This window comes from Oryzias latipes, chromosome 5 (genome assembly GCF_002234675.1).
Source record: "Oryzias latipes chromosome 5, ASM223467v1".
Lineage (NCBI taxonomy): Eukaryota > Metazoa > Chordata > Actinopteri > Beloniformes > Adrianichthyidae > Oryzias > Oryzias latipes.
Window position 1 is genome coordinate 3,789,169 of NC_019863.2, and position 25,504 is coordinate 3,814,672.

The 25,504-nt window shown below is 43.8% G+C and overlaps 2 protein-coding genes and 1 long non-coding RNA gene across 5 annotated transcripts; all 3 read right to left on the reverse strand.

Annotated features, from left to right (window-relative positions):
- Positions 1-80: 80 nt before the first annotated feature.
- Positions 81-3,284, reverse strand: rft1 (RFT1 homolog). 2 transcript variants are annotated; one of them, XM_004068491.3, is made up of 10 exons: positions 2,753-3,284; positions 2,575-2,660; positions 2,364-2,486; positions 1,998-2,289; positions 1,795-1,929; positions 1,445-1,705; positions 1,221-1,365; positions 1,019-1,124; positions 696-945; positions 81-600 (listed from the first exon to the last, which is right to left on the reverse strand). In XM_004068491.3, the coding sequence occupies exons 1-10, from the start codon at positions 2,813-2,815 to the stop codon at positions 436-438; spliced, it is 1,626 nt and encodes a 541-aa protein (XP_004068539.1). In that variant the 5' UTR covers positions 2,816-3,284; the 3' UTR covers positions 81-435. The 2 variants fall into 2 exon arrangements, with proteins under 2 accessions (XP_004068539.1, XP_020558688.1); XM_020703029.2 differs by having other exon boundaries at positions 2,575-2,685; positions 2,834-2,985.
- Positions 3,285-3,670: 386 nt separating this feature from the next.
- Positions 3,671-25,093, reverse strand: prkcd (protein kinase C delta). Of its 2 annotated transcripts, none has more exons than XM_011474662.3 (18): positions 24,804-25,093; positions 22,522-22,651; positions 22,218-22,417; positions 22,075-22,141; positions 20,538-20,694; positions 19,183-19,214; positions 18,613-18,698; positions 16,223-16,352; positions 16,039-16,139; positions 13,135-13,231; positions 12,899-13,029; positions 12,619-12,792; positions 12,462-12,553; positions 11,307-11,369; positions 9,384-9,522; positions 9,117-9,305; positions 4,649-4,777; positions 3,671-4,550 (listed from the first exon to the last, which is right to left on the reverse strand). In XM_011474662.3, the coding sequence occupies exons 2-18, from the start codon at positions 22,628-22,630 to the stop codon at positions 4,392-4,394; spliced, it is 2,055 nt and encodes a 684-aa protein (XP_011472964.1). In that variant the 5' UTR covers positions 22,631-22,651; positions 24,804-25,093; the 3' UTR covers positions 3,671-4,391. The 2 variants fall into 2 exon arrangements, with proteins under 2 accessions (XP_011472964.1, XP_011472963.1); XM_011474661.3 differs by having other exon boundaries at positions 24,799-25,093.
- On the reverse strand, positions 15,240-16,011 carry LOC110015096. Its single transcript, XR_002290169.1, has 2 exons — positions 15,458-16,011; positions 15,240-15,360 (listed from the first exon to the last, which is right to left on the reverse strand). It is a non-coding gene; the product is annotated as an uncharacterized LOC110015096 (long non-coding RNA).
- Positions 25,094-25,504: the final 411 nt, after the last annotated feature.

The following is a 25,504-nucleotide window of genomic DNA, read 5'->3' on the forward strand; positions in this document are numbered from 1 at the left end:
GCGCTTCTGATGCAGACAGTTCAAAGAATAGATTCACGATATCTCTCCTTACTGAAAGGACATTCCAGGTGACAACTTCCTTACTTCATACAAAATTATTCACCATTTTATTTTGAACAACAGCTTAAACATTTAAGAAAAACAAAAGATCCCCAGTAACAGAATATTTTCTGCAATATTAAAGAATGAACCAGATATTTGTAAACGTTTATGCCTTTTCATTTGACATTACACTCAAGTGCTTCCTATTTGGTATATTCCATCACTGTTAACGAGGAATGTTGCATTCAAAATACAAATAGAAACAGGAGGCACTTTTTAAAAAAAAATAGTTTTTGCTTCTCATCTCCATCGAAGTTTTAATGCGGCAGAAAATGTGGGAGATTTTTCTTTTTTGTACAAAAATATCCTCCACGAGAGCAACAGTCTGTTTTATTAAGTGGTTTTCTTCCTGTACTGTGACAACAGGTGAGTCCTGATGAAGTGTAACAGCTGTTTTTCACTCAGAGCCGTCGCAGCAAGCACAAGGAGCAAACACGCGCCTCCCACAGCAATGTGGAGCAGCCTGAGCCACCAGCCGCCGTCACAGCAGAGAGCAGCCTGAAACAAGAGAGTCACAAAGACATCACCATTAAAATCCAAAGAGAAGAACAAAGACATCCCCTTTTGTTCAAACCAAAGTCCTGTTTCAGCACCTCAGAAACGGCTGTGACGGCCGCACTGACAGCGAGGGCCAGCAGGAGCAGCGGTGAGGGCAGCAGGCCTCTCAGAGGTCTCCACTGACTGATCTGGAAGTAGCGATGGATGTAACGGAGGCTGTGGAGGATGCGGAGCCCCATGTTGAGGCAGTTTGCCAGAATGAAGCCGACTCCTCCGGCCCACCATGTCAGCATGTACGACAGTAGCAGAAAGGAGGCAGACAAAGCCAGCATCAGCAGGTTATACCTGCCGACAAAACAAAAGCATCAGTGGAGATAAAGACAGGACTCGTGGTGTTTGGCTCTGTCCTTTTTCTTACTTGTCAACCTCCTCTTTGCTCATGGTGGCAAACACAAAACACTCTGTGACACCGTTGACAGCCAGCAGCAGCACATAGCAACTGTAGCAGCGCAGCAAAACAGGACCTTTGGTAAAAAATGAACAGAAACAGGAAAAAAAGAAATAAACAAATAAAAAATCTCACCGTTTATATTCTTCCTGCATTTGGGCTGCATTCATACCTGAGCCACTACTCAGAAGAGAGCCACCGTAAATATCCAAAGCCAGGTGAGAGTAGCCGTAGCCAAAGACCGTGATGATCAGACCAATCACCACCACCAGTTTCAGCAAGCACTCCAAGACCTCCGCCGCTATGGAGGCGGCTTCCTGCAAACCAACCGCGCCGCAGGAAAAAAAATCAGCCACACGCTTGGCCATCGAAAAGCAGCTGGTGTCCACAACAAACCTGTTCTTGCCTTCGAACGTCACGTCCTCTGTCTAAAACGTTGGCAAAGAAGACGTAGAAGCTTTCCTCGATGGGTAGGAAGACGAAACGCGCCACCATCGAGCCCAAGTTGTTGACGATATCGTAAACACCCTGGTCCCCAAAGGTCAGGACATTGAAGAAGGTCATGATGTAACGCTCTCCCTCAGTCAAGATCTGCTTCAGGAAGGACTGCTTGAAGAAGCTCCACGTAAGCTGAGCCGCACTCCAGTCTATCAGCGGCTTTACCGCCAGCAAAAAGGAAGTTATTGTTATTTACTACGTACTTTGAAGGCACAAACAAAGAGAGGAGCATGTGTTCGATTGACAACCTCTCCATGGATCCTGCCTGGCAGTAAATCTGTGACCCGGTGCAGAGGGAAACTCTTCTTTGCTGCCTCTTCTGACCCCAAGAAGCGCTTGAAGTACGCTACGTAGCACAACAACAGGAATCCAGTGTACACCAGCTGAGAAAGATATACAAAGCATTTAAAATGGTGACAGGCACAAATTAGCAGAAGACCAGTCGTCTTACATGAGCCGCAGAGAAGATGTAGAGACCCCATTCCCGGGCAAACAGCACCAGCACCACCGTGACGCTGCACTTGGCGATCATGGCTAAGCTCTCAGCCACCACCTTCAGCCATACAAACATGTGAGCCTGAGCCAAGACCCAGAGGGGCTCCGCCAGGAGCTCCTGGACCCCCGAGAAGGCAAAAAGCACCACAGCGGCACCGTAGTAAGGGACGGCCCCCGGGTCAGGGACCTCCAGGAGCCACAGCCACACCGATCCAAGGAAGAGGGCCCATAATACACCAATGGGAACCCTACCAACAAACCAGAGTTAAGAACCAAACTGAACACAAAGCATCATGGTTCTGATGTCAGTCAGTGAGCTTACGTCAGCCATAAGAGGTTGATGGTTTGTCTCCAGTTCTGATTAGTCCCTGATTCCCCACTAAGACAGGCTCTGCGAAAAGCCTCTCTGGACAGGAATACTAGTGTGGAATAGAGCAGAGTGAGCCTGGAATACGAACACAGGGTCGGTCACCAATGAGATCAGGTTTATCTGGAGCTCTGCTTTGACTTCCTGACGGCGTCCTGACGTTTACCTGACGTTGACGACCCCGATCAGCTCTTTGGACACAAAGCGCAGCGTGAAGCCGTTCAGCAGGAAGGTGAGCACGCGGAACATCACCTGCAGCACACACACACACACAGATCTGTGACACACACACACAAACACACACCGACAGACAGACACACACACACACACACACACGCATTTACCTGTAGCAACACGTTACATGATGCCAGAGTGAAAGTGTTCCGCAGTTTATCCACTGAGTTCATTTCGGAATCTTTACTGACTTGAGTCCGCAGGGAAGCGGAGGAGAAACCGGAGTTTTTTCTACCGAGCAGACATCCTTATAAAAACACGGGGACTGCCTCTGGAACAGACAGAAGACACTGCTGACGGGCTTTACGACCACTTCCGCATACACTCGACGTCACGCGCTGACGTCAGCAACGCGCAAATCCCACTGGTGCCGCGGGAGGGCGTGGTTCTGTCATTCTAATGGCAGGTCCATTTGAACAGTGACAAATCAAGAAGTTAATTTAAATGAAGTGATATAAAACTATTTGCGTTTGGGGAAAAATAAGTGTTTGAACGTTCTTGCTGGAAAGACGTAGTTTATAGTCCATTCCGATCTTGTGCAGGTCTACAATCTTCCCCCATAAATTCATTAAAGGCTCTGTCAAGTCCTTCCCATGTTGAAAAGTCTGACTGATTCTGTGGACAGGTGTGTTTTACAGGTGAAAAGCTGTCCTCAATTCAGATGACAGTTTGATATGAAAAGTCTAACTGGTCTGTGAGAAGCAGAAACCAAAGTTACTAGGTAGCCAAATACTTATTTTTCCTCAAATAAATGCAAATATTTTTAAATAAATTCTTTAAAGTGGAGTTCTTGATTTTCTATATTGTTCAAATGAACCTACCATTCGGTTATTTTGAACAGTGTCAATTTCTTTTAAGGGGGGCAAACCTACAAAATCAGCAGATCAAAAGCTTCCACTGTATTAAGGAATGTGCACCAATAATACATCTAAATCTATCTAAAAATATATATATACACATAATAAGTCACGGATAATGACAGTCTTTCTGAGGGAGTTTTCAACAAGAGTTCACAAAAGAGAGCAGACTCATGAGTTGACAATATTTAATCAGAGAGTATGGAAATAATAATTAAAACAAAATAAAAATACATATGTCAACATGCACTTCACAACAATATATACTTGTATTGTTTCTAAAAAGATTGATACTCTAATCACAAAGTAGGCCTATGTGACATTACTTTGTACCTATGGCTGCACATCATTCTCCCCAAACAATTTCCTGTTCAAATGAAAAAAAAAAAGCCTGGTTGTTTGTATTTAATATTTACATTTTGCCAACTGTACAACCGACTACTTCTGACAGTCACAGCTCTGCTGATTCTGAAATATCAGACCTACAAAGCAAGAAGAGATACTACAACATTCATTTGTTTGTATTTTGACAACTGGCATTTTGTTGCTCATATACATGCTGATCTGATGCCTCATTTACATCATAAAAGTCTCTGTATTACATAACTTTCTATCTCCCCCTGGGGGGTTCAAATCCATTTAAAGGCAACACCCCATGTTGCGTGAAATTTAAGAATTCAAATCTATCACTTTAATATTAATACTAACAAAAGCCCTGACTATTGACGCATGCTAAAAACACAATACAATCAAACTATACAGCATATTTACTACGTACCCAAAGACAAAACTACGTTTGAAATTGTGTCACACAAATACTGATGGCAGATCATCAATTCGCTGCTCCATAAATAGCACTGAAGTCTCGTTTTCAGACTGCTGCTGCAGCCTCTCAGTTTTCTAAAAGGCGCTCCATTTTGGGGTTTATGAAGGAGAATCCGGAAAACGCAGACTGATCCATGGAGTCTATAAAGTTCTTGTCGCTTTGAGACAGGCGCGGCTTCTCACTCAGGAATTCCCGATCAAAGTTGCTGCAGTCGTTCGGGGCTTTCTGCCATGGAGGGAAAACAAAGGTTGGAATCGTGATACAGGGAAAGGTAGCATCCAACAGCTTTAAGAACTGTATCTCATGACAGGCACGGAGCGTACCACTTTGGGCTTGAAAGGGGGTTCAACCTCTCTCCTTTCCAAGGCTTGCCAGTTGATGGTTTTGAAGAAGGAGTGTTGCCGAATGTTTCCCACAACTCCTAGTCTGTGTGTGGGCTCTCTGTCAAACAACTGGCAGAAGGAGAAATTAATCAAGTTAAATATAGAATATCCACCACTTTAACCACCATACAACCTAAACATGATGCATTTTTTCATAATTAACCTTCAAATACCTTGTTTTTGATATTTACTTGGATTTATTTTGATTTTATTAAGCGACGCTCAAGTGAGTAAACCTCTTCTAAAATGAATGTCACCAGAGGATGAATGACACTCTTGATCTGATACAAAGACACTTTGTGTGGCTTTCAACAGAAAAAAATCACCCCAGAATGCATGAGGGTATTTCCTGCTGACACCAGCAGGAATCCACCCAATTCATCTCACTCAGAACACACATTACCCCCCCCCCCCCCCCCCCAACATCTGGAGCCACCAAGAACCACATTAAAAACTATCAACTCCCCTTACTACAGGCTTCACTGCTTCCAGAGCCTTTCCTGGATTTCAACCACCACTGACTCCTTCAAAAGAAACCCGTTAGAGTCGTAACGATTAATGAATGAATTGATTGATCAGGCCTGCACAATAAATCGCAAATTTATTGTTATCGCGATTTCAAGCTGTGCAATATACATATCGCAAAAGTCAGCGCAAATCGCAAAAGATGTTAAACCTCAAATGTGCTAAAACAATCTTATGGCAGCTTTAAGTTTTTAACACATTGAATAATCCCTTTATGCATTTGACCAAGAGCTCTTCACGTTGTTGACCAATCAGATGGAGCTTTTATGTTAGATGTGTCCTTCCTAATTAGACGAGAGTCGTTTGGAGAATAATTTAAGGTATTTTGACTCTTATTTAAATTGAACTTCTGCAGTGAAATGGAAATATTTTGTGTTTTTTTGCTATTTGTATATGTATCGCAAGTTATATCGTGATCGCACTACTGATCACTAATATCGCATATCGCAAGTTTTCCTCATATCGTCCAGCCCTATAATTTATATTGATTTATATCTGCCAGATCAATCTGCTGAGGTGAGTTGGTAATCAACTTATCAACGCTAGGTTTATATTACTATAAGGTAAAAATGGCCAAGTTCCATCACAGCGGACAACACACCTGTGATGACAGCAAAAACTGACCAGTCCATCATTCCAGTCCCATGTCCGTTTTAGGTCAGTGAATGGGATTCGTTCAAATTGGATAATTCAAAGTGAACCACAATTGACTATGAATCATATCATCAACCACTAATTATGACGTGAATCGCACTGTTAAAATGAATCGTTACAGCCCAACACTACACTGTACCTTCGTCCAAGCTGCTCTCCCCAGGAACTCTAGGAAGGATGGTCACTAGGGTTGGGCGATGTCCCTTACATTGGCCGTTGACGATGTTTGCTGTCAACCATCGGGATGGACAATGATATCGTCGTTGGGGGGGGGGCTATTTTTAATATTTCGGTCTTATATAATTGCTATTCGTTATTTTACTTTATTACTTTATTTATTTTATTTCCCAACTAATGACTCATCCGCAGTACTGAGGGAAATAACTTTAACAAAAAAAGTAACAAACAAACTAGAAAAGAAATGGTTTGCTCCCGCACTTAACTAGTCAAGTGGACCGGCGGAACGCGGACTTACAGCTTTGTGTTTGAGGGGAAGGGGGGGGGGGGGGGGTGCTTTGTTACATGAGCGGTATGTGGGAGATTTAGAACTGCGATCCGTTCCGCAGCTCTAGGGGAACGGGCTACCGAACTCAGAACCGGGTCTAATAGTGTGTGTCTGAGCAGAGGATCTTGAGCACACACAGCGCTTTGGGGCGGTGTGAGCTTCAAAGCAGAAAGGCCGCTCAGTCCTTAGAAATCGTTCAAACAATCACGTGGATTTGTGTTTCGAGTCGTGTCCCGACTAAATAAAGGCTGATGTTATTCCCACATGTTTAAATGCAGCCAAGATGCAGATTGCAGCACCACCCAAAGCTAATGTTGTTAGCCCGTGTTAGCATACTGCTAATTCTGGCTTCTTTCCGGCTCCGTTTTTCAACAGAAAAAGCACTGACCGCACGGATTAAAAATAAAACGATGAGCGAACAGGCGTTTCATAATAATCGTAACATTATTAAAAGCACGTTTAGAAGATCGTCTTGTATGTTACCGAGCTGACATATCAATGTATAAAGCCGCTCGGCAACATTGTTTTGTATTGAATTGTTACATTCAATAAAGTTTGAGAAAAAAATAGCCGCTCGGCGGAACTGATATCCGCTTCCGGTTTTTCAAACCCTACTGCGCATGTGCGAATGATTTATTTCGACCAAAAGTGTGAGCCATGTGAACGTTTTTTATATTCTGAAAACATTTTTCTGGAACCATGTACACGTTTGGATTCTAATCCGACCATTGATCCGGTCAAGATATTATTCACATGTAACTTATGGTGTCGACTCGCAGCGTGGCGGGGGCGTGGCATCACGATGGTGTCTCTCCATCGGGATGTCAATCACCCATCACGATGGACGATGGTATCGTCCATCGGCACAACCCTAATGGTCACAGAACCCCGGTCTACATCTGAGATCAGTACTGTTCATTATCTACCCTGAATACTGAAACCTGACCCTAGGAAACCAATTACCACATTGTGCTATTTGTCTTGAAAAAACACTAGTCTCTTCTAACAGGATGAACACAGCGTTCCAGGTCAAGCTGGCTTCCATCAGTCCAGAGTTCTTCTGCGACACTCTCCCTCATCATCCTCTTTCCTGCAGCAGCTGTGCTGAAAAGATTTCCTGGAACATCTTGGACTGTTTACTCTACACTTTTCTATCAGTATGAGGGTCATAAGACCCACAGCATGAGACCAGAACCTTATCTGTGAAATGAGCCGGTGTGCTTTTTGATCCCTCCTGTTCTCCAGGTTTCCTCCACTTCCTTTAGACTTGTCTCTTTGTTTAAACTATAACTAAGCGATGACCTTTTTGCTTTTAAAAAAACAAACTTTTTTCTTCTAACAATCCTTCATGCAGCAGACTCTGAGCTGGAAGACCTTCATGATTCTTGGGGATTCTCAGACTTTTCTAGTCTTCTCTTAAGATAGTCTTCAAGCAGACAGCAGGTGGGGGGCTTTGAATTGATTTATCTTGTGAATAGAACTAGAGCGTAATTTCACGACTATAAGGCGTACTTAAAAGTCATAAATTTCCTTCCGCCAGCAGGGGGCGCCCCCCGAGCCGGTGCACCCAATGTGTAGTTGTGGGTCATAGCAGACGATGGAGTGAGGGAGGGAGAGAGACGTAAAGACCAAGTGGAACCCAACTTCAGTGTCACCGTCTGCGATTTTAAACTCTACATGCTTCTTCTACCTCATAACCCTCAGCCAAATCAGTGAGGGAGGGGTACGCAGAGAAGAGTCCACTCAAAGACGTTGACAAATAAACAGCATAACAACATGAGGGTCACTTCTCTTCACAGCCACCTAACTCATGGTGTGGGAATCAACACTTCCCATGAGTCTTACTGGCCATGGGCGGGGCTAAGGCCCAGGTCCCAACACTTGTTAACAAGATGGCTGAAGCCCTGTTTGAAATGCAGCTATCAGCTACGCGGAGGAAAATAAAAAAGAAATCAAAAACAACTCAGATTTGCTCCTGCTGTTTTTTTTAAACACACAAGTGTGTGTCCTTTAACCTTTACAGTGACATGTTCTCCCTACCATGACAAAGGTGGATAAAGGTGGAAAGATTTCATGTAATCCTTGGATACCAGTGAAGATCACAAATCATTGAAGAAAAAAGGATTCAGAGCACTGTCTAGTGGGTCTAGATGACCCAACTCCCAACGTTAAAGTGCCTAGGATAGCACAAGGGTTACGCTGCTGTTTTCGCTAGCGCACAGGAGGAGAAATGCAGAGAGAGACTGGCGAAGCCTGTGTGTGTCTGTGTGTGTGCTGAAAGCAGCAGCGAGGAAGAGGGGAGACGTTCCGTCTCCAGCGCGCCTCTGTGTGTGTTTGTTGTGTGTCTTTAGCGCTTGTTCAGGATAAGGAGGAAGGGAGACAAGAGCGGGCAAGTGAGCGACCATTCAGTTTGTGTTATTGAGTAAGGGAGAACAGTAACTAAAATAAACTCTCTAAAGAACAGAGACTGGATTTTTTTATTAACCCACTCTAGAGGCCCTGAGGGTGTGAGCGGGGCGTTAACTTGCCTGCGCCTTAACACCCGGTGCACCTTTTGTATGCGTCAAAGACGGAAAAATCCCACGTGACTGAGACCGCGCCCTACCAATCCGGTGCGCCCTATGGTCGTGAAAATACGGTAATCTGAGGCATCAAAATGATTTAAGCAAACATTTCTTTGAAGAACTCGCTAACAGTTCTAGGTCTGAATGGGACGATGCTGACCTGCTCAAGCAGGTCTTTGGCCTCCTTGTTTATCCAGCGGGGGTAGTGGGGCGTGTCCATGCGGATGGACTCAAACAGCTCGTCCTCGTCGTCTCCATGGAACGGTGACTGACCCACCAGCATCTCATACAGCAACACCCCGAAGGACCACCAGTCCACTGAGAATGAGTACTTCTGTCCCAGCAGAATCTACAGGGAAACAACATTCATGCCAACAAACGGGATCAAACCACAAAACAACAGTGTCTCTGTTTCACAACAACATACCTCTGGGGCGATGTAGTCAGGAGTTCCACAGAAAGTTGTGGCACGATTATCACCAAACACGTCCTCCTTACACATGCCAAAGTCAGCAATTTTGATGTGACCCTCATGATTCAGCATCACATTGTCTAACTTTAGATCTCTGAAAAATTCAAAAAACAGAGAGCGAGGATCCCTATTTAATAAACTAATGTTTAGTTTTCAATAGATACATTAGAAAAAAAAGAAGCAGAAGATAAAACTTGAATATATCCTACTATGAGGAAACAGCTGTTTTACCATAACTCCAAAAACAACAGATACTAAATAACTGCATCACCCACCACAGTCACAGACTGATGACGGCAAACATTGACTGGGAGGACAAAGCAATGAGGAAAGCCTGTGGTTCTGTCATAACACCCTGTAACCTGTACGGCATGACTGAGAACAGAATGACTGCAATTACTAATTATTAGCGATGCCACCATTCTCAGTTTAAAACTGAGCCGTATGTTACACTATTGCACCAAATCCTGGGGAAAGTGAATTATAGCATCCCTACTGCATACCAGTATGTTAACGTTCAAAGTATCAAACACGTGTTCCAGAAGAATTTGTGAGTTATTGTTTTATCACAGGAAACCAGGCTGCGTTAACACTGAACGGGCGGTAGAGGCAGCCAGTTTCAATGGTAAGTCAATGGGACAGATGGGATCTCCGCGACGGGCGCGGGCAGTCAGGGACTCAACTTTGGACATGTGAACGTCCATCAATTTTCTTAACCCGCTGTATTCCTGTCGGGGCCGCAGGACTGTTGGAGCCTGTCCCGGCTACTGCGGGGACACCCTGGACAGTCTGTCGCAGGGCCCACGGAGCCGGAGTGAGTGGCGATCTGGCAGGCAGACGGGATGCCGGCTGCATTGTGGGGAGGCAGCCTACTCGGGCCTCCTAAAATTTATATTATTCCTCTAATCATGTTCTTTAAGATCATAATACCGGGAGAGTATCTAAAGGATCTTATGAACCCGGGCATGGAGATGGACTCACCAATGCTTTAGTAGAACTCTTCAAAATGAATCAATCTCAGCTCTAAACATTTTTTCATGCATTAATGAGATAGACACAGACACCGATCCAAGTAGCCATCAGGCTAAAACCCTTTTGGCAGTAGCTCCTCCCACATGCGTCTGGGTTGTCAAACTATGAAGACATCTTTGGACAGGTGGCAAGCAGCGAATTCGCTGCACAACGAAGGAGGGGCGACCAACGCGAATTTGCCACACAACTCGAGTTCGGTGTGAACGCAGCTTTAGTATGAGACGATTGAAAGCTTTTTTTCGTCATTGTTTCTCGCTTTTCCTAATAAAAACTAAAATAAAATCTGAATATTATTATTTTGTTAATGTTTAGTGATACCAAAACAAAATTGAACCCCAAAATCCGAAATTTGAAGCAAATCACGCTGAAAGTCAATTGTTGCATCCTTGATGATGCATTTATTTCGCTGCTGTTTTATTTTTACAATCAATCTTTAACCTTAGAATTTCTGTGCGCTCTTCATTCCAAACATGGTTCTTGAAGACATCTGAAAGTCTGAAAGTGAACCGTTTGTAGTAAATCTCTGTCTTTGTTTGAACAGTTGTGTTTTTCTTGCCCCGTTGGAGTACATATACTTTATCATAACACAATACCTGACCTACTCCCACAGTGGCAATTGTCTCAACGCTCTTTGTTCACAATCGTGCAAAAAAGTTTTTAGAAAAAAGTGTGGAATTGTGTGGGAGTCCTGAAACATTTCAGCTTCACGTTCAGCTGTAACTGAGCTACAACTACGGACATAAAACCTTTAATACGATGAAACAAAACATCTTTTGGTTGTTAGGAAAATAGTGTTTTGAAGAGCATGAAGTGCACATCTGAGCAACATTTCGGTTTTCTTCTGACCTGTAGATGATCCCTTTAGAATGCAAGAACTCCAGACCGCAGACGATCTCAGCCGAGTAGAACCTGGGGAGACAGATGGCAGAGAGTTATCAGCTGCTCGTCTCAGCTTTGAATTGTGGCCATCTCCCTTGGTGAAGTTGGCAGCTTAAAGCTGGTATCACTGCAGCCCTGTTTCACTGTACATGTAAATTATTGAGGAGGACATTTGTATAGAGCAGGAGACGGGTGAATAACGCTCTCATAATGTGAAACCCAAGAGCTCCTGTGAGCTGAAGGATTAGCCCGCTGATGACCTGCTTCCCTTGAGGAGTGTCATGTAAAATAACAGAGCGGTGTTTTGTAGACGCAGACGCCGTCCTTCCTGATGATTCCCCGTCACGGACCTACAGCTGTGTGGCTTTCTGCTTCAAAGCATCAAAATAAATGTTTGCATCACCATAATTCAGTCTTTAACAGACATTTCTTTAACATCTACAAGGTAGAAGTGTTATTTGAGTTAACTGTCAAGCTCCTGATGGCTAAACATCCTCAAGGTGTGCAAGCAAATGCACGACAGCATCCAGCAGCACTGGATGGGGAAACGCTCCGCTCTATCTAGCTGGGGTTGAATGCAGCTGCTGAGTGAGGAGATCAGTGTTAACAAGGTTGCCGAAGTGACTTTAATTACAGGATGGAAGAGTACTCTAAGAGCCGTGTCGGTGACTAAAACAATATGAAACCCGAACTTCAGTCCAGCAGAGAGTGTCTGACAGGAAGAGCCTCTCTGCACGTGCTGAGAAAGCTGAGTGTTACTCGTAAAACCTTCAGCTGCTGGCTGATGTGTTACCTTGCTCTGGAGCCTTCACACCTTTCAACAGTTTGTTGTTGTTTTTCTGCAGGGATCCTCACTGTGTAGTTAGAGGTGGGTGGTGGAAAGAGATGCTTCTCCACAAACCCAACGCCTTCTGTCTGCTATCGAGCATGAGCTAATGGACCCCCGCTAGCCTCTGAGGCATCCCACTTCAGGATGCGCATAAAGAGGCTGGAGTGATGTGGATGCGGCAGCGTAAGCATGTTTTCTCCTTTCCAGCGTTGAGCATTGATTCTGCATGTGTGAGTTCCCGTACGGCGGCCTGAGCACAGCTGCCAACGGCGAAGACGGCAGGAAGGACTCACGTGGCTCTGTTGAGGTCAAAACGTCCTTTTTCCTGAATATGAAACATCAGGTCACCTCCGTTTAGGTACTCCATGACAAAAAACAGATGTTCCTGTGGAAAGATTCACCTTCAGCATTTTGTAGCCAGCCCACTAAAGTCAAGCACCGCAGAAGTACCTTTGTCTGGAACGTGGAGTAAAGGTGTGTGAGGAAGGGGTTTTCCCAGGCCAAAGCCAAGACCCTCTTCTCCACCATGGTGCACTCTACATCATCATCCATCAGCACCACCTCCTTCTTCAGAGCTTTCACTGCAAAATATTCCCCACTGCCCTTCAACTCTGCTAGAAGGACCTACCACAGGAACACATACATTTAACGTAAGTGCAGAGTTTGACCAAATATCAGCAATTTGGGCTGCTGTTTTTAATGCAAGTGTGTGTTGTGAAGCGAGGGACACCTTTCCGAAGCTGCCTTTTCCCAACACTTTGTGGAAGATGAAGTTGTCCACGTTGATGCGGGTCAGGTGGGTTATGCGAGATTGTGGCCGTGGGCTGCATCCTTCCCACAGTCTGCCGTAGGGAGACGCATCTAATGCACAAATTACCATACATGCCAATTACTGACTCATGGAAACTGTTATAGTGCAGCAGACATCATGTAGGTAAATACAGGGGAAAAACCGCTTTCCCGCACCATTGAGCTCAAGTCCAGCAAGCTTGTTTACTTCATCGTAAATTCCAATATCAGGCATAGGAGGAAGGTTGGGGTCGGAGCGGCGAGTGGAGGATTTCTGAAGACACAAACACGCAAGAAAAAAGGTTTATTAGAGCGTAGACATTTTATCGGATGTTTCCCAGAACTGTGAGAGCGAGACCATGTGTGTAAAGAAACAACATGGGACTTCTGAAAAAGCATTAGGACAAGAAGCTTACGTTCACGTTACAAACCATCGACACTCTCACTCTAAAAGGAATTTACTATTCTTCAATAAATAAAAACTATTTGATAGTCCTAATCTTCCTCGTGGTTCAGCTTTTGTTTCGCCAAATTTTCTGCATCCTGATTGGCTGTTGACCTTTCTTTTTTTTCCATTTCATTTATTTATTTGTTCCTTTCATGAAAATTGATGTCCAAATGTTTACATGTTTGTCTCACATATTGAACATTTTCATGATTAGAAGGGAGCAGAGTTGAAAAATACAATTCTTATAATTATCTGCTCCCTTTTAAACATTGCATCCTATTTACATTTCTCACACCATCACCTGTGCTCAGATTTCACAATATACAGTTCAAATACACAGTAAATACATTCCATTCATTTAATACATACATTCCAAAAATTCCATTCAACAGTCAAGTTTGAACAAACTAATTTGTTTAGCTTTATTCATGCATTTAAATTGAATAATATTTTGACAACTTTTTAACTGATTCTCCTAGGGATTCCACATTTTACCCCTGCTATAGACAAATACTTTTGTAAGTCTTCCGGTAAATCTCTGTTTCTGGGTTTTGTCAATCAATCTCCTACAAAAATCTTGGTTTTCCTTCTACAACACTGGACTTATGTTTCTACCAAGGTTTGAACCTTGAGAGTTTAAATAAGAGAGAAACCTGTGAAAATAAAGTGAGGACTTACAGCCTTAAAAGATCTGTAGTCCCACTTTGCAGATTCATGATATGACGGGTTATTTTTAGGAAACACTGACTGGTTTCAGTATTACAGGATGTGATGTTACATCTTAGAAAAGGTTTTTAGTGTTAAATCTATGAAAGCGGATCTGATAAAGACAGAAATATTGGGAAATGTCTTCAACCCTTTAACACCAGAGCTTTAGTTTCTGTGTTGATATTCTTTGGAGTACATCATCATCATCATCATCATCATCATCATCATCATCATCATCATCATCATCATCATCATCATCATCATCATCATCATCATCATTTATTTATTTATTTATTTATTTATTTATCCACCACCAGCCAAGGACACCCTAAGTGCTGCGCACACAGACAACAAAACATTAAAGAATTAGAGCATGAAAGCAAATTAAAACATTGTAGAGACATAAATAGAAAAAATTAAAAAGCGTAAAACCACTTTAAAGAGATTAAAACCAGCATAATATAAGGGCTAGGCTGATGCTAAAGCACTGAAATAAAGGAACGATTCTTTTTCAAAACTCTCCAAGAGCGTGACCTCTCTGATCGCCGGTGGCAACTGATTCCATAGTTTAGGAGCCAACACAGCAAATGCACGATTCCCCCGAAACTTACGTTTGGTTGTGGGAACCATTAACACAAACTGGTCAGTGGAACATAAGGACTTTAGGGGGGAATACTTTAAAAGCAGACTGGAGAGGTAAGAAGGTGCCGTACCTGCCAGGGACTCAAAAGTAAGGACCAGAATTCTCATAAAAAGCAAGTATTGGACTGGCAGCCAGTTCAAAGAGACCAACTACTTAGGTAATTAACACAATTCCAACAGATTTAGAAGTGGAGAAAAGCGGCTTTGTACCAATATACAACACTCTACGTTAGTAACGTTAGCTTTGTTGCATAACAGCGTAAAAGCGCTTTATTCCACGTCAGAATCCGTTAAATAGTCAAAGAGTCACAGTAGTTCAAAGAGTGAGCGTTCATTTGCTGTTGGTTGTGACGGCTCCGTGTTAAAAGAGGTTAAAAAGAAACACAAAGTGTGTTATAAACCTACACAAGAGAAAAAGGATAAAGAAGTACCACAGCTTGTATCGTGTGGGCAAATGTTCTATGCCATACCTTTATTTCTTCCCTTTTCTTTTCACTTGTAACATTTCAGAATGTCTTCTTATTTTCATTAGAGCAGGCATGTCCAAAGCCCGGCCCGTGGACCAAATGCAGCCCATGTTCCAATTTCCATCAGCCTGCAGGCTCCTGTCATAAAATCACTGATATGCAGTTTCCATTTCTAGATTGTGATCGGCTAAATTACATCAGGAGAAGTTTTGGCAACAAGCTGTGGCTACTTCACCTTCAGAGCCTTTAGGGCCCAACCAGAGGAACAGGCTTGTTTCTGTAAATTAAACCACAGTAGTTTGTAGTTCGGAGTAAGATGATTTCTGTTATTTTCCTGTTCACTTCATTTAAGTTTGCAGCGAGCATTTCATGGTGAAAAATATGTAGTACTGAAATCAGAAATTCACACTAATTTGGGTGAAAATGAATTGATAAATTAACCTGTTCTATTTGGAAAAACTGAAAAAGATCCCATTGCAAAAAACTGTTTTTATAAATAATGAATTAGCATTAATGTTGTTATAAGATTTCAAAGAAAGCACAAATCTGACCCTCTTATCAAAAAGTGTGGACACCCCAGCATTCAGGAGTTTGTGCATGCCTTTGTGTGTAGTGTGCAAACAAATGCAACAAACATCAAATGTTTCGCACAAAAATATAAAAAAAGAACCAATTTTCAAACTTCTGCAAAGACACTGTTTTTTTCCACGGCATCTAAATGCAACATAAAAAATTACGTATTTACAATTAATTAATTTACAATTAAATAGGATTAAGTGGTCGTCATGGTTAAAACTTTGTTTGGCATGAACTCACCTGACTGACTTGTGTTAGCGCTTCAGCTAGTAACTTCTGGTTTATACCACAAAGGTTTGCAACTTTCTTTTGACACTTATGGTGGACATTCATTGCGCAGTCTGCAAACACAATCAGAGAAGTCTGTCAAACAGCAGTGCACACTTCAGCAAACAGGATGTGTCCGGTGCCTGCAGGGGCGTACCTTCACACTTCAGGCCTTGTTTGACCAGACCCCACAGCAGGCTCCCACAGTGGTCACAGAAGGTGGGGCTCATGTAATTGTTGGTTTTGAAACGGTGCGGCATGTCAATTTTAAAACGCTCCTTTTGGAACTGTGAAAACAAGAGAGTTTACTGCCATCTGAAGCCCTCACATCGTCGGTAAACTGAAATGCTTCCTATATGAGTGGATGGATCAACGCTACTCCCGTAACACATGACTCCAAGGGGTTGGGTCAAATACATTTGCCTTACATCTAGTTCTACTGGATTTAATTCACCTCCACTCATCAGTGTTAAGAAAGAAACCTGTTCATTCCTTAGACCACACGTGTCAAACTCAAGGCCCGGGGGCCAGATGTGGCCCTCCATGTCATTTTATGTGGCCCGCAAGAGCATAAAAGTTTTTAATTTCTTAAAATAAAAAATGAAAATTGGTGTGTATTTATTCATATCTAGGGGGAATTGGACTTGAAATATCAGATTGGGCAACTAAACATTAGGACTGAAACACTGTCCATATAACCTAACCTGACAGAATCAAATGTAAAAGAATTTAATGCTAGAGTAACAAGCAAACACATGTTTTCTATGCAACTGTAATTGTCACTTTAAAAAGTTATAATAAATAAATAAATGAGTAATTTAACATGAAGGAGTACCGTAAATTCCGGACTACAAAGCGCACCCGATTACAAGCCGCACCCACCCACTTTCACGTGTTTAATTAGTTTTATACATACACAAGCCGCGTCAGAGTACAAGCCGCGCATGTGTTAGGCGATATTGTCATCCTGACAGATCACGGCCAGCATCCCAGAGTGAGTGCAATTTATTAGCACATTGTGGGTGGTGCCAGCTTTGCCTCAGGCTCATGTATTTGAGTTTATCTACATCTGTCAAACAGCATGGACCTCTATTCTGTTCACAAGTTCCTCAGTTATGGTGTTTTTATTTCATTTTTTTTTACTTATTGACAATCTAGGTATCATACATAAAATTACAAACAGTAACCATACAATCAATATTACATCCCTCAGTTATGATGAGGAAATTTACATCCGCGATTCCACATTTCCCATGAGTCTTAGGGGCTAAAGGCGGGGCCAATGCCCGGCTCGCCATACTGTTGTACGTGTTTAAGAATGAGTATCAGCAGTGCATGGAGGGGTGAACGGGTAAAGCTCTCCTTCCGCTTGTGTCGCGGCAGCGTTATGGGAGTAACAGGGCTGGTTAAAAAACACACCGGTAAAATACAGCAGCGGCAACTGAAAAGCGCGCGCCTCAGTGCAGCGCGTGCGTCAGAATTCAGAAGCCTCTGCACTCCGCGGACGCCTCTGCGCTCCTTGTCTCCCCTTCCTATCTACTCCGACACCTCTGGCCAGGGCGGCTTCAGGGAGGAGCACTTCGTCCCCGTTGCGCCGGTGGATGGAGCAAATCGTTTCTGTGCAAAGCAATCGGACTTAAAACTGTACGTTTTGTGTATGAGGGGCGGGTGCGTTGTTACGTGTGGGAGCCTTCAGACTGCCATCGGCCCCGCAGCTCAATCAGCAGGAGAAGATGTCTCCAGCTCACACGGAGGCTGTGAGTTTTTCAAAGCAAAATTCCGCTTTTACGGTTTCCTTAGAAACCGTAAATGGAGTGTAAATTCACTCCATTTACGGTTTCTAAGGAAACCGTAAATGGAGTGTAAATTCACTCCATGCGCTGTTCTCTCCGTCACGCAGCAAACCGGCTTTTCCAAACCCGTTGGTGACGTGGACTTTTTTACGCTGCTTTTAACGATTGCTTTTAACTTGAAAGCTTCATCATATTGTAGCGGCGATCTGGTGCACGTTGGGTCTAATGGCCCCAAAGGATTCTGGGATGCGGCCGGGCATGCGTGTTTCATTTTGTTGAACCATGACTGAAGTGTCTAAGACCTGAAGTCAACTCCATGCTGTTTGGCTGCTTAGAGGTGTGTTGAATATAAATGCCTTGTGCTTGGTGTTAGATAAAGAATACAAACTATTCACTGAGTTCGAAAGTACGTACATGGCTGCCGCTAATTAAATCCATAAATTAGCCGCGTCACTGAATAAGCCGCAGGGCTGTAAGCGCAGGAAAAAAGTAGCGGCTTGTAGTCCGGAAATTACGGTAGTTACATTTATTTTTCATTACATTTAGTTACATGTATAAGTTATATCTGGCCCTTTGAGGACAGCCGCTATACTGATGTGGCCCTCAGTGAAAATGACTTTGACACCCCTGCCTTAGACTAACAACCTTTGCAAATAGAATAGGACAAACAGAAAAACTATAAAGTGGACACTCTGCTGAGCCATATGGAAAAGCTGGGAGCACACGGTGTGCAGCAGAAATGTGTGCAACGTACCACAGTATCCCGACTGTTGGTAGCCGTCCCGGTACATCTGCCTATGATTTTGTCTATGCATTTCTTGTGGATGGCTGCATTGCATTCTGTGAAGAGAGAACATTTCAGATGGTGTCTTATAATGGGACGCGACACCAAATAGTGATTAGAAACTGAATAAGGAGCACTGATCCACTAAGACTACGGTCACATATGCCGAAATGCCTCCATGCGGCGACCTTAATGCCGGTTTTTCTGCAAATTGGGTAGTTGCGCTTGTAATCGGGCAGTGGCAGTCGCGTTTTTACACGCTGCACGGCCGCCGCCGAGGTTTTAAGAAGAAGTACAAATTCAACCCGACCCGGCTGTGAACGCCCAGCTGTCGCCGATTTTGCATGACGTCATCCCCGCCTGACTGCCGCCATCTGCATTCATGACTACGCCGACGATTTTCAGAAAAATCAGGCAGCGGCAGCCAGTCTGAAGATTCTGCCGATGCCTCCCCATCATCGCCCAGTGGAAGTTGTAGATGTGACCATAGCTTAAGGGGCCATTTCAGGTAAACAGCTGCTTCAGTGACAAAACACTTACGTCTGCATTTATAGCCTTGTTTGTTGAGTCCCCTGTGAAGGACAGACAGACAGGTATGTTTGTGAACGTATTCATTCAAACCAATAGAACTAGATCATGTAAAAATACATCAGAGTGTCATTGTTATAGACATTTTTTTCTGACATTCAAACAGACTCTCAAGTTGACATTTATCTTTGTACTTTTTACAGTACAATATATTTTTCTTGACCATTATCAACCGCCGGTACATTAAAGGGCCTATGTCATGTTAAATCCAGTTTTTTGAGCTTTTAAGTGTTTTATAACGGTGGTCAACAGTTTAGCTCAGGCGGTAGAGCAGGCTGTCCAGCAACCAAAGGGGTGGCGGATCAATTCCCGCTCTCCCCAGCCAGCTCTCGCCCCCCCAAGCGCGGGCAGCCCCCGCAGCCCACTGTTCCCTCCAGGGGATGGGTCAATTAAAGTATCAATTATTATTTTTCTTATTAATTATTCCTCTCCAAAAACAAGCCCAAAGCAGTATTTTGATCCACTCATGCATTTCTGAGTATTCCTCTAAAAACCACCAGCCCCTCCCAATCCATAAAAACAAGCAGGTTCTCACGTTGTGTTAGGCCTGCTAATAGATCGCACATTTATCGTTATCGCAATATCCAGCTGTGCAATATGCATTTAGCAAAACACGCGAAAATTGCAATAAATTGTTACCTTAAATGTGCCAAAACACTCTAATAGCAGCTTAAATATTTAATGAATCAAATAAATCCATTTGTGCATTTGACCAATCAGATGGACGCCCCCTGGTCATTGTTGACCAATCGGATGGAGCCTTTTATGTTCGACGAGGGTTAACACTTATTTAAATTAAACTGTTGCACTGAAATGGAAATTATGTCTTTGGTGGTTTTGCTATTTGTTCATATATATATATATATCACATATATCACAAGTTATATCTTCATCACAGTATTGATCACTAATATCGCATATCGTGGGTTTTCCTCATATCATATGCAGCCCTACATTGGGACATCACAAAATGAGGAACAGCCCCCAATATTTTGTTGAAAAATGTGTTCTTTCGTGTGCCAAAGGTAAAAAATAATCAAATATATGGATAGAGTTTATTCTAAAAGGCTGATGAAAAGCATGATGTAGGCCCTTTAAAGATTTGGTGATTAGTTAATTGTGATTCAAACTTCTTTATTTAAACATATTTAAATAAATAAAAATATCAAGCTCTCCCGTTTTATTGAAATTAGAAGACGTGAGTTAAATAGGGAACTAGAATTAGTAATTGCACTGTGGTGTTCCAAGCAGATGCAGTCTGTCTGTGGCTTTCAAAGTGTTTATGAAGGACTAAAATAAAGACTGACCACACAAATTCTCTGCACACAGAGCAGAAAGTGGGCTGTCGGAAGAACGTGGCGATAAACTCGTGGTTCTTGATGAAGTGGATCTTGGCCTGCTTGATGGCCCCTCGTCTGCGGTTCAGAGTTGGAGCTTCTTCCTCCTTCACAGCTTGCTTACTCTCTTTCAGAAACAGAAAAACACAGATGAACCCCTGAAACGCTGGAAACACAAAGCTCGTCAGATGCTGATGTGGAGAAAATTGTCGGTACACAACTGGAAATACTTTTAAAAAATAACAAAAGTAGACCAAAATAGACTTTTGTAACTTATGGCTTTTAAATGATCGTCCAACAGAAAAATTACAAACTAAAAAACAGGCCTGGAAAAAAATGACGGTAGCCCTAAAAAGAACGGACGGGTCTGTGCAACAATTCCTGAAAGTCCCACTCCGATCATCTGTGGATCTGTTTTCCAAAGCGTTCCCAGTGGTCTTTTAATGATGGCTATGGCCTAAATCTAGAAACCTGTGTCGGCAGGAGTTCATTAGAAATTCCCCTCTGAGTTGTCGGCGGGACCGTTGGTGCAGAGCAACCCCGGCCCCACTTCCTCTTCCGCTACTGAGAGCTCTCTGTTCACGCTCTCTCCCACTGGCTTACAGCCCATCTCTGTCACAATCTGTCAGTTTCCTTTGTTTTGTGTCTGTTGGCTGTGGCTTCTAGAAGGCCCTGCCTCTCTCCTGTCTTCCTGCAATGTGCACAGCTGCTCGTAGTTTTCCTTCATTTGTTTGATCTATTTAAACTCACCTGTTTCTGTACCCTGTGTCACAGTGTAGTTTTCTGTTTAACCTTTCACCTCACTACTCTTGTCTCTTCTTTTCTGCAATTGGGTCATCCAGATACCCCCGTAACAACCCCCCCCCAACTTCACATTAGTGCTGCAACAAAAATGGCGACCAATATATCTGAACCGTCCAGCCGTACAGTTTAGATCCAGATTCCAGCTCAGAAGAACAAAACAAAGACGTTCATGGACCTATTTGTCTGCAGGTGGATGATCAGAATGGAGCAGAGCAGGGGAAGCTTGTGGCCCGCCCAGCATGTTGTTTACATCAAATTTTTGATAATTTTCACAACAATTTGAATAAAAAAATACTCAGAAGTGCTATTTTAAGCTTAATTTTCTTTAAATATGTCCTCCTTCATCCGAAAAATGCTACAAGAACAGCTTAAAAACACCATTTTCATTGGAGTGGGTATTAAGGTTTTCCCAAATTTTCTTCGTTATTTTTATAAAAATAATTGTGTTTCCTTCTTTATTTGTTGTATCTTGTCATCGGTTTTAAGTTTTGTTCTGTGACAATTGTGAGTTTGTCTTTTATAACCAATGGGGTACCGACAACTTTCTACATGTCAATAGTAACAAACTTACAGCCTCAGTCTAAACATGTGTAAAGGAATTATTATTTAACGAGGGGAAACGTATGAAAAGTGGGTGAGTTGATGTGAGATGTAGTCAAGACATTGAAACTAAAACAGATACACAATAAAAAATTACTTTTACCTGCATCTACATCCTCCAGGAAATATTGCACTGCCATCATGACTTTTCCAGAGGGTTGAAGATCCACCTGGACATCCGGCAGACAGTCAAACTTTACTCCAGATCTCCCTTCAAGGGACAGAAGATGATCTTAGAAGTCCTACCCAGAATTCAGCCCGTCCATTCGCTTTTTTGCAGCGCTCAGCGAGGACAGACACGCCCACGGAGACCTCGGCCAGCGCCTCGTCCGCTGTCCTCATCAGGAGCAGCTCCAGCACCCGACCTTCGTATATGTGAGCATCAAAGCAGGCCTTCCAGGCTGGATACATGGTGGGCTTTTTCTGAATCAACGTCTTGCCTCGATCTTAGAAAAGGAACAAATACAGACGGGTTGTTTTCATGCACAAGAAACCGGAAAGCCAGACAGTGTTGCACAAACAAGCTGGTGCTTCTTCAGGATTGTCTCACCAGTTGTTAGAGCTTCTTTTATCTTGATCGCACAGAAGGGCTTATCCGCCGAGGGAGGCAGAATACCCAAGTCGTACGAGTTAAAGGCGATCCTCAAGAAAGGAGCCATTGTGACAGGTCCAAGGATCACCTGTTTCCAGAGATGGACAAAGACATGATGATAGGGGCATGGTGAAAGGGTCATTACACACACTTACTCATAGACTGCCCGGGTTTGTAATCTTGACAGAGCAAAAATGTAAGACAAGGCCTAAGAAAGAGGATAAGACCGTGTTCCCTTTTCTGATGAAGACAAGACATGTTTAAAAATGTGCTTTGCTTGCGTCAGCCTTTTAGTCACCCACACTCCAAAGCTGTGGATCTTTTTGTTACAAAGAGCTTTTTAGAAGCTTAAACTTGGTGTAAAGACGTCCAAACGTTTTTAAGTCACGTCCGTGTGTTGCACACATGACCTGCCGTTTAAACAAGCGAAAACGCGTCACTGTGCATTGCAGGGCAGCAGGTACAGCTCATCCACGCGTCAGGCACAACCACGACCACATCGCCTTACTGTCTTATGTAAGAAAAAAGATGAGGAAAATAAATCCTGCATGTTTGCCAGGTAGCCCGACGCCTAAATATAACGACAGATTGGCCGGCATCTTTATGGATCCTCCAAGAAGTGTTCACTTCCCAGTCGCTGCCTGTTAGGCATGCAGGTTCTGAAACCTTTCAGCTGCAGGACTACAAAGGCAGAGCAAGCACCGACATGTCCCAGCAGAAACCCGCCGCGCTCCACAGGCAGGCTACACGCTTATCAAAGCCTGTGAGCCGGAGACACCCAAAATAGGTGGGACAGGGGGAAAAAAAGAATGTTTCTTTCTTGAAAACGCTTCAGCACTCATCCTATAGGGCTTCATCAGACCGATCATCTGAAGTCCAGACGGCATGACTCAACCTCTAGACGAGTGAGCCCCTTCACCGAGAAAAAATAAGGCTTTCACAAAGAGAGGAGAGAATACCAAGGGTCACCTAGCTGCTGTTAGCCACCGTGTCCGGGTTTTTTGATGTGCTTCTTTCATTAATAGTCCCATTTCAAAAACAGGATGTGGATAAGATTCGGTTTAGTTTGAAGGTCTGGGACACCAATGAACCTAAGCGTCAGATTTCTCTAGCATTTCAGTTCGTTTAAGCTGAGCGTGTAAAATAATTCTGCTACATTTATTGAAAAAAAGAATGTTTCGGATTTCTCCTGATTGGTGTTTTGTTACTCGGATCATTAATTGAACTGAAACAAATCTCTGACCCAAAAAAATGGAGGTTTGGGCCAAACTGTGGTGAAGGTGAACTGTTGCATTCCTGCATCTCATCCTTATTGTGCTAAATTTAAGAAGAATGTATTCATTATTGTTTTATTACATTAATACAGCAGGCTTAGTATGAGCCAACTGGACGGTTTTTCATCACTCACTTATTAGCAAATGGAAAAAAAGGCTTTAGTTCTGTAAAACATGTATTCAAAAGCAAAACTGTGACCCAAAAATGCCTCATATGAAACCAGAAGTTTGTGTTCTGATTGCTGTGATTTTATTACAACCTTCACCCACAAATGATCCAGACAAAACCCACGTTTTAGACGGTTCAGAACACTTGGTTTAGTTCTCGTGAGTTGCCCCCAAAGTGGGGCAGTGGGGCCAAACATCAATGGCAGTGAGTCATGCAGCTGCCGGCTCTCCTGCACGGATGTGGCCGTCAGCTGTCTGTCTGAACGCAGGTGTCACCCTAACGTGTGAACCGGGCTCTGCCGTTCTGCTGCCAGACTTTTCTTCTTCCGCCCACGTCCGTATTGTCGTGCGGAGCTGCTGTGTAATCCGCGCAAAGGCGCCGCGCGGCACTCACAGGTGGGACCTGGCAGGAGCGCGCGTGGAGCTGTCACGCTTCACGGAGGCTGCTGGCTTGATTTCCACCCCTCTGCTTTGACCTCACAGCGCCATCCGCGCCAAAAGAAAACAAAAACAAAAAAAAGTGGGACACGCGAACGCAGAACTAGAACAGAAACTCCCCATTAGCTGTACTTTGAAAAAACCGCGCAGATTTCATCTCGAAGAACCGACTGGGAAAAGTATTTTAGGTGACGTCGACGGCAGATGAAAGCCGAAAAAGATGGATACTCGCCCCTCGAACTAAGGGAGGTCGGTTTGAGGAGGGAGGGAGGGGGGGTTTGGGGCTTTCAGCAACTTCAGGCAAACTGCAAACATCAAAGAGTTCGGGAAAAGTTCGTGTGGAAGTCGGTCTTACCTCACCTCGATCCGCGGAGCGGCGGCCCGAACCAACTTCTGAGTCTTCTCCCCGCTCGCTGCCGTTTTACGCTCCGATTCCGTCGTTTGAGGAAGTGTGGCGGGCTCTCGCTCGCACGGAGCTGTGACGTTTACCTGGCGCGCGCTCACACGCACGCACGCTCGCACGCACGCAGCAGCAGCTAGCGCTCGGGGCGTTGCTGTGCCCACTGTTGGCCCTGCGCTGGCCGCATTTGACCTGACTGAAAGGTTCCTTTGTGGAGCAAAGCCTGTTTCGCTTTCAGGATGACGTTTCTCTGCCCCCCCCCCCCCCACCCCTTTTCTGGAGTCTGGCCTCACCTGTCAATCACCTGAGCTGAAAATCCCGAGGTGTCCATGCAGCTTTAATTGCACCTGTGCACGAGCATCTGCATTGTTCTTGATCTAGATGCCCTAGATAGACCCTGCACGCGGGGGGGGGAGAGGCTTTCTGTCTGCTTTTCTGTCCTTTTCTTTTCTTTTGAAACGCTGCTGTTGCAAGGGGTGGAGTCACGTGGCTGTTGCTGTAGTTTGCAGGGGCGGTTTTGAGGTTTCAGCTGTAAGGCTTTGCTCAAGAAGAAAAGAGGCGGATTTGGGTCTTGCTGCCAGAGTACAGTGTATACTGCTCAAAACTAGCACACGTCCTGGAAATTGCATGGCCTCCAAATTCCCCATCCTCTTCAGTCGTC

What these genes read in the sequence shown, in the direction of transcription:
- rft1 (XM_004068491.3), bottom strand. Translation starts at nt 2,815, where the DNA reads ATGAACTCAGTGGATAAACTGCGGAACACTTTCACTCTGGCATCATGT. An exon ending in CATGTAACGTGTTGCTACAG is followed by an intron (nt 2,661 to 2,752) that starts GTAAATGCGTGT and finishes TGTGTGCTGCAG; the next exon opens with GTGATGTTCCGCGTGCTCAC. An exon ending in TCTTCTGAGTAGTGGCTCAG is followed by an intron (nt 1,125 to 1,220) that starts GTATGAATGCAG and finishes TTTTTACCAAAG; the next exon opens with GTCCTGTTTTGCTGCGCTGC.
- prkcd (XM_011474662.3), bottom strand. Translation starts at nt 22,630, where the DNA reads ATGGCTCCTTTCTTGAGGATCGCCTTTAACTCGTACGACTTGGGTATT. An exon ending in ACAAGGCCTGAAGTGTGAAG is followed by an intron (nt 16,140 to 16,222) that starts GTACGCCCCTGC and finishes TTGTGTTTGCAG; the next exon opens with ACTGCGCAATGAATGTCCAC. An exon ending in CGCTAACACAAGTCAGTCAG is followed by an intron (nt 13,232 to 16,038) that starts GTGAGTTCATGC and finishes TTGTGTCTTCAG; the next exon opens with AAATCCTCCACTCGCCGCTC.